We start from the raw sequence: 8,851 nt of genomic DNA, 5'->3' as shown, positions 1-8,851 counted from the left end.
TCATGATTTCTTAAAGAATTCCACATGGTAATACGTAAGACTGCATGCAGTCACCTGAGTAATATCAAGAAATTGCTTGGGATCATTGCAATTTGTTTGGAAAATGTTTTTTTTTTAAGAGTTCTTGTGTTTTTCATGACCATTCTATAAAGTATTTACAAGAAGGAATTTATCATATAGATATCTCACCTGTTTGAACGTTTTTCTGTTACTCCTTTGGCCACTAACAGCAATTTTTATATCTAACATTTTTGTTATAGATTTTCTAGAATTCCAAAGGTTATGTTGTTTAGTATACAATGATGTAGGGCTATATATCATCAAAAAGGACATTTTCTTTTCATGTTCGAAGGAAGGATTTTCATCTATATAGCTTTCATGGGTCGCATGGGCGACAGATCTTTTTTTAGAGTGATTTCTTTATTTGTCGATTTGTTTTCATTTTCTTTTCTTTATTATATAATAATATAATTTATAATAATATATGCAGTAATTTTGTGGATGTTGCTGTTGGTTTTTTTGTAATTTACTATGCTGTGTGGGATATATTTAGTTTAAAATATTGGCTTCATAAATCAAAAATAAAATAGGAAAGACATATAACTTTGCAGTGTGTTGTTTCGCTTTGAACCTGAAATCGAATGATAAATTTTCTAACAAATTTATATAATAATTTAAAGTACTAGAACAATACTATATATAACTGCAAAATATATTTCAAATAATACAATTTCACTCAATCAATATTCAACCTGACAGCGAGATTTGCTTTTCCGCATAAAATACTAATGGGTATTTCATACAAAATTTGTATTAAATACTAAAAGAAAACTGCACTATTATTGTTAGTTTGGTATTAATGAATACTACTAAAAAACATACTTAAAGCTTTTAAAAACATTTTAAATTTGGAAAATTTATGAATTTGAAGGATATAAATAAACACACATTTTTTAAATATTACACCTATAGTTTTTCGAATATCTTTACTATTTCTTTTAAGTTATAGTAATGGATGTGTTTGAATTTTGAAAATCGAAAACAACATTCGTCATTTTAGCCCACAACAGTTTTCCTTTCTTCAGCAGATTTGTTTGTCTTTTAACAGATTATGTTTTTGTTCTTTCAAACAAACAAAAGTAAACTTCATAGAGTGAATATATCAAATACGATACAAATACTTTTTTTTAAAGAATATTGCATTTTCTTAGAAACAACAAAACTTATTTCAAAGAATTTTAGACCAATAACAAAATGCATTAGATTTAAATGAAACATATTTAGAGAAGATCAATATGATTTTTTTTAAAGAGGGTATAATATTTTTTTGAACGAGCGAACTCAACCATAATACAAACGAATTTCTTACCTTTAAAGGGAAATAAATTGAACTAATTGTGTCTAATTGAAATTGCGCAGTTTTTTTTTAATTTAAAGTATAATTTTTTTACCTTTATTTAATGCAACACACAACTTTATGCGCAAAAATAAAAACTCTAGTTTTGACCCAGGTGGAGGTGATAGACTATCCTAACTTTTTATGACCATTAACAAATTGGGTTAGTGATTTATTTTTTGTGAGAGACGTAAATGAATTTTAGGGCTCTAGATTAGTGGCATAATATCGACTTCAACAAGTGATGGTGGGTACAAGGACAAAAACTAATATGCTATCGCAAAATACTGAATAGACCAAATAATCATGAATGAATCAATTAAAATTGCAAATTAGTATTTGTCTATTGTATCTCTTCCTTAACTATTCATTTGGATATTTTGAACCTTATAAGGAATATGTTTTGCGTCTGAAGACCGGAAAATAATCATTATTTCGGAGCTATCTTTCATTAATAATTAATGTTAAAGAAAAATAATCTTTTGGAATTATACTTTGGACCCTAATGTCACAGGTAAAAACAGCAAACATTTTACTGTTTAAACAGGTGTTTCTGCTGTGTCTATTAACAAATTGCTTTCAGACATTGAAAAAAAAATATATATATATGAGCGGAAATTAAAAATTAAGGAGTACAAATGTTAACATTACGAAAAAGACAGATACTTACACACAAAGAATTTGTTTTGGATTATCGTGCTTAGGTTAGGTTAGCTTAAAGTGGCAGCCCGATTAAGTTTCTGGCTCACTTAGACTATTCAGTCCATTGTGGCACCACATTAACCTATTACATATGGGCACTTCTAGTTTTAACCGATGAACCTTCTCGATTATTTTCGATAATAATAATCTTGCTTAAGAAATAGCTAGCGATAATTGCGTAATTTTCGATTTTTCAGTTCAGCTTTTAAATATCAAAATTCGATTAGACAATTTTGAACATCAGAAAAACATTTCGAGTTTGAAAAGCCTATTAGTCGATACAAAACATAGCAAAAAATCAATTTCGATAGTTTTGGTCAAGAATTCGATTTGGATTGATATATTCTGGCTACATACCAAAATAAAGTAATACTATTGTGCACCCAACTCACATTTTGTATATTATTAATAAATTGTGAATAAGGGTCGATCAAACTTATGGAAGAGACGAAAAATGAAACTCCTTTTTAAAAAATTACCGTTGAACTTACTTTTAGTTGATTAGTCTGAAAGTGGATATGATTGGAATATATTCTGATTTCCTATATCTCGGAGAAGAAGTAATTGGGTTAGGCAAGCTTAAAGACGAAAAAACACACTGTATATCATATCATTTTTTGGCTTAGTATTTTCAAAGAGGACAAAATGTGGCCCAATTAACTTTTAATTGAAACTATTTCAAGCTTGAAAATTAAAAATTAAACAATAATTTGATGTGTTGAGAAACAAATTATAGGGAGACATGGTTGAAGAGCGAAAGGATTAGGTCAAAGGGGATAGAGCAATAAAGTTAATGTATTATGTTTTACTTATTGAAAACTTTTTTTTTGAAAAAGGCCAAGAATCGGAAATAAATGTGTTTAGGGAATTTTTTAACAGTTTTTGAGATTGTGTGGAATAATTTTGATGCTTCGTTTATCGGCATCTATTTAGGGGTTTGTTATAAAATAGTATTAGTTTTGTTTGATTAGGGTGTTCGTTTGTAGTTGAGTTCTAAATTCAGTTGACTTCTGGTAGATTCTTCTGTTATCTGTTTTTCTTTTAAAAATTTGAATTTTTAAATATGATATCTTTTTAAATTATTGTATTTTTAAGTGTTCATATGTTTTCTTTTTATTATAAATTTGTATTATAAGCTAAAAGTAGTGTCTCTTTATCATTATCATGTTCTGTATGTCGGTCTGTCGTTAAACGTTTTCGGTTGTCGCGTTACTTTAACACTTTTTGTTATTTGTTGTTTGCTTATTGTTGTTAAACTACTAAATAAAAACTATTACTATTTTCTTCTTCTTCATTTCATCATACGTACTATATCCCATTAGAAACTGTGAGTGAGAGAAGACATAAACCATTGTCATCATATGCTGCCAAGCAGTAGTCCCAAAATGTTTTCACTCCCAACAGAAGCATCGGCAAATTCCAACTTTTAGCATAGCCCTTGTTGGTTGGTGATGGCGTTCGCAGCGGTGGTGGTGGAATTGGTGGTGATACATTGGTTATATTCTTTATTCATCCATTAATTGTGTTGTTTGGGTTGTGTGTAATATGATTTTTGTTGTTGTTAATTTCTAAATATTAATATATGCTCTTCTTCCTCTGCTTTGTTAAGGTCTAATGGTTATTGTTTTACATGCAGATCTAACGTCTTGTTGTATTTTAAATCGTTTTTATGCATTTTGGCATTCTTTTATAGGATTTGTTGTTGTTGTTGTTGCTAATCTTCGTGTTGTTTGTTTGTATTTTTGAGGGCTGGCGAAGGAGGTATTGATTAATTAACATGCAATACCCACTAAGCCTCTTGCAGAGGTTTCAGCTCTCTGATTTGTTTAATCAGAAACGCCTTCTCATCATTGAATTGCTCATCTTCGGAACGATCTGTATGGAAGTTTGTTAAAAAGTCCACAAGTTTCGATTGATTACGTAGCAGGATGTCGAGAATTGGCTTGGGTTTATTGGGATTGGCCACAAAAACTTTGAAAACATGGAAGGCCTCGAATTGTATGTTGCGTGATTTCTCTTTGAGCATATTCATCATTAATTTCAGATTATCAGGTTCTGATATATACCGGGTCATCACGGTGAAATTGTGGCGATCCAATAAAAGTTCGCCTAACAACTTCAGGGATTGGCGTCGGGTGACATAATTCTCGGAGTTTAGCAGGTGCTGATAGTGCTGAGTAAAGAACTTATCATAGTTGGCTTCCAAAAATTCGGCACAAAGTAATTTGTGGCGGGTGAGTAGCTCTTTGAATGTCGAGAAGGCGTCACTTGCTATATCGAACGTGGAGACTTCAACATAGCGGAAGAACTTGAAAAACTCCTCAGAGTGCATCATGATCTTGGCCAAAGCTTCGTATCGTGCACACTCTCTCAGCATCGTACCAGAATTCAGGGCTATCTCGGGATGTGCATCTTCGTATCCGGCCATTAAAGTGAATAGTATTTCAGGTTTGGTACAGATATATTCGACTGTGGGGGATCTGGTGCCGATTTGCCTCCTCAGAATGTTGTTGAAGATTAACGCCACATGTTTTTTACCCTCAAAGTCTATGCGTTGGAGGTTTTGTATCAGTAGCAACAACAGATTGCTATTGTATAATTCCTGAGACAGTTGAGCCACAACGTAGTCGGCCGGTGGTTCGGAATCTGTGCTGCCGTATAGCATATTCTTTATACTGACAAGGTTTTTGCTAACATCTTCCTGGGCCTTTTCTGCTTTACGATCACCTCCAGTCTCCAGCGCATTGATTGCTTCCTTCAACGACTTAACCAACTCAGCTGGTGTCTTTTGTGATTTACCGAAAAGCGGCATAATTCTCCACCCACTAACTTACGTACACACACACAAAAACAAACTAAAAATTTTGGAAAAGAAACAAGAAGGTTTTAAAGTTCTGCGTTGGAATTTCCTGACTTTTCGCGTTTCAGTGCAGAGTTTAAGGTATCGGTTTCCTTTTAGTTACTTTCCACCTATGACTATATACGACCGGGCCTCTTAGTAGGGTATAAATTTTCTCCTCTTTTTCTGGATGTATGTCGTCTTTCCGTGATGTTTCTTGTGGCCTTTTTCTCAGTTTTCGTTTCGATATTTTGCAAAATATACTTATTTATACGCTGCGCTTATTATATATCACTTGTTTTCGATAATTTGTAGGTTTTCCAAGATTTTCCCAATGAAATATCTTTAGTTACAGTTGTTGCGTGAATATACGAGCTTTGTTTCTGTGTGTTGAATGATGGTCATATTGTCAAAGACCAACCTAATTGTTGTGTGCCGGCGTTGCAACGGTTTTTGGGACGGCTATGTCAAATACGTATTCATTGCACATATTTGAACAATAGTTTTTGGCATGGGAATCCCTTAGTAATGGACCATTTACACTTAGAAAGAAGTCAACGACAAATATCGGCTACACCTAATGTTTAGTTTATGCGCCGTTCATGTTAAACGTTTATGCGGACGATAATGCGCCATAAATTCAAGCTGCTATAAGAATTTTGCAACATTTAGCTCAGAAAATTTTAATAAAATGTAAATTTGATTGTAAGATTGGTTGTACAACTAATCTCATTACCATTCGAGTAATGCGCTTTACAGACTATCAGTTATTCCGGACGGAATGTCGGTGTTTGTAAAGAATCTTACAATGTGTCGGATCGATACGACTTGTCGGCGATGACTAAATAATCGGTAAATGTGTTATCGATCCCATAAACATGCAGGAGTATCGATTATGCCTTCGGACTTAACTTATATGATGCACAATATATGGGATATGTGCGACACGAGCACTGTCGTCCGGAATAACTGATAGTCTGTAAAGCGCATAATGCGCTTTACAGACTATCAGTTATTCCGGACGACAGTGCTCGTGTCGAACATATCCCATATATTGTGCACATTATAAGTTAAGTCCGAAGGCATAATCGATACTGCTGCATGTTTATGGGATCGATAACACATTTACCGATTATTTAGTCATCGCCGACAAGTCGTATCGATCCGACACACTGTAAAATTCTTTACAAACACCGACATTCCGTCCGGAATAACTGATAATCTGTAAAGCGCATAATGCACTTTACAGACTATTAGTTATTCCGGACGACAGTGGTCGTGTCGAATATATCCCATATATTGGCCACATTATAAGTTAAGTCCGAAGGCATAATCGATACTGCTGTATGACGATTATTTTGTCATCAACGAATTGTCGTATCAATTGGACACACTGCGTCTTTCAGATTATAACTTTTTCCGGATGGAATGTCTTTGTTTGTAAAGAATCTTACAGTGTGTCCAATCGATACGACAATTCGTTGATGACTAAATGATCGGTAAATGTGTTATCGATCCCATAAACATGCAGCAGTATCGATTATTCCTGCGGACTTAACTCATAATGTGGCCAGTATGTGGGATATGTTCGACACGACCACTGTCGTCCGGATAAAATTATAGTCTTTAAAGCGGACCTTACACGGTCGGATAAACACTACGACAGAGGTTCGCCTATTTGTTGTGTGTTCGTTCAAGTTTTACCCTTAAAGGCCGGTATGCACCTCTAGCGAAATTTTCGGTAGCAAAAATCTAATGGTGTTTTCTTTTCTGAAAAAAGTGCTTTGCCTTCATTTTGTCTGTACAGAATGCACATTTTTAAAATGTTACCAGCAACCTAAAAAATGCTATCATTTCAGCGGGCAGAAAAGAATTCAAAGAAGGAAACAGGGCAATGACAGCACTCTCGTTTGTTGGCAGTGCTGAAAATGCCCGTAATTTGCCTCTATGCGTGGCGCTATTTTCACAACAGAATTCGAAGCCTTTTCGCACTTTTGCCTGTTTTTTAGAAAAGAACCTAAAGAGTACATTTTCCGGGCAAAATGCAAAAAAAGTGTGCATTTTTTACAAGAAAAGAAAACGCCATAAGTCTACAACCAAAAAAAAAAAAAAAAAAAAAAACAGGGCTGTGTACACAAATTTCAAACCAGCTAATCGCTTTTAAAAATTGTTAATATACGTTCCAAATATTCCTCAAATAAATTGTTTATTATTTACAGACCTTTTAAAATTTTTACGCACACAATGATTGTAATAAATTAAATGTTTGCTGCCAAAATATGCTTTTGACAACCCTGTATTTTCATTAGAGGTGCGTACCAGCTTACGAAATTGAACGCTACCGAAAATTTCGTTAGCATAAATAGCAATGCATTTCTTATGGGAATGACATTTTTCGCTAGAGGTGCATACCGGCCTTAAGGTGAGTACTATGTTCGAGTTTTTCACCAAAACACTAAATTAAAAGTGCAAAAATATATATGACGATGATAAAATTTTTATCAAGTCTCTTCAAATTATGGATGGAAAATATCCAATGTATTAATTGCGAACCATTTAATATTTCGAAATTAATTTATTAAAAAAAGTAACCGTGAAAATAAGCTGGTTTTCAGCTTGAAAACTGAACATAGTACTCAGCTTAAAGCTACACACAGCTTACACAGCACGAACAAATATAATGACAACATGAAAAAAATAAGGAGAAACATAAACAATGAAGATGTAAGCAAAGTTATGGTTGAAGCCATTTCTTACTAAAAAATGGAAGAAAACTATAAAAATACTGGTATTTGTGGCAATACAATGATTCCTGAAGTAATCCACATTTAATAATTTACAAATTACTTTATGAATTTCAAAATACTTCTTGTCTAGTTTTCCATGAATGGAAGTGGAATTTTTCTACGTTTTTGCCACAATTCTGGTTTAAGGTGAGTATTAAGTTCGAGTTTAGCCGCTAAAATCGCCATTTTTTCACGATTACTTTTCTCTAATAATACTTTTTAAGGAATACAAACTTTTTGAAAACTTGCTTTGGGCTATTCCCCATCAAGTTATAATAAAATCTGCAACAAATATGTATAATTTTAGGCCTTTTTTTACTGTTTTAGTTTTCACTTTAGTGAAAAAAGTCGAACTTAATACCCACCTTTAGATGTATATATTTCTTAAATTCCCATGCAGAATTTGCTATCCATCATTAATTTCATTGCAGAAATGCTTGTTTTTGAAAATAAATTTGTTTTTGATAATGTTTAGCGAACATCACCTTAAGGTAAGTACTATGTTCGCTTTTCGCGTTGAAATTTTCGCGATTACTTTATTAAAACAGTTCAATATAAAGCAGATAGATTAACTCAATTGATTTGCAATTTCTTGTTCCTCTAGATTTCGGCAAGAATTTACAGGAATATGTCATTTTTCATTTGGAGATGTCCTGGATAAACGAGCACTCTGTTTTCGTTTAGTCCTTCACGGCTTAGCATATCCAGTGCTAAAAGAAAACAGCCCTAAAGTTGTTTTGATTTTATGCCAACACGTCTCCGCAACACGCGAACATGACCTTAAACTAACGGATTTGTAGCCGCAACGTGTTGTGTCGCAAGGTTTATCCGACCGTATAAGGTGCCCTTAAAGTGCATAAGAGAAACTAACCGTTAGTTTTTAACTTGATGGTGTTTCCCATATTTATCAGTTTTGCCAACGACTTCTTTCGAAAACGAACAACGTCCTCTGAAACAACATATGTCAGCATCACACTATGGATATTTGAGTGAAAATCCCTCCCGAGGCATATTTGCAAATAACAACTACCACATTTACTTACATTTTCTTTATGATTGCTTTATTTTTTGTTATTTTTTTTAATAAAATACTTTTTCATGGTATGACAAAACTAGTATTATTAATGT

General features: G+C 33.3%; 1 protein-coding gene across 1 annotated transcript; it reads right to left on the bottom strand.

The window, feature by feature from the left end:
* Nucleotides 1-2,986: 2,986 nt before the first annotated feature.
* Nucleotides 2,987-5,344, bottom strand: Mo25 (calcium binding protein Mo25). Its single transcript, XM_075307828.1, has one exon. It carries the CDS (start codon nucleotides 4,908-4,910, stop codon nucleotides 3,888-3,890), a length of 1,023 nt encoding a protein of 340 aa, XP_075163943.1. The 5' UTR covers nucleotides 4,911-5,344; the 3' UTR covers nucleotides 2,987-3,887.
* Between the last annotated feature and the right edge of the window lie 3,507 nt (nucleotides 5,345-8,851).

Source organism: Haematobia irritans, chromosome 4 (genome assembly GCF_050003625.1).
Source record: "Haematobia irritans isolate KBUSLIRL chromosome 4, ASM5000362v1, whole genome shotgun sequence".
NCBI lineage: Eukaryota > Metazoa > Arthropoda > Insecta > Diptera > Muscidae > Haematobia > Haematobia irritans.
The sequence above is the reverse complement of the archived record's forward strand: the minus strand, read 5'-3'. Positions and strand labels throughout refer to the sequence as shown.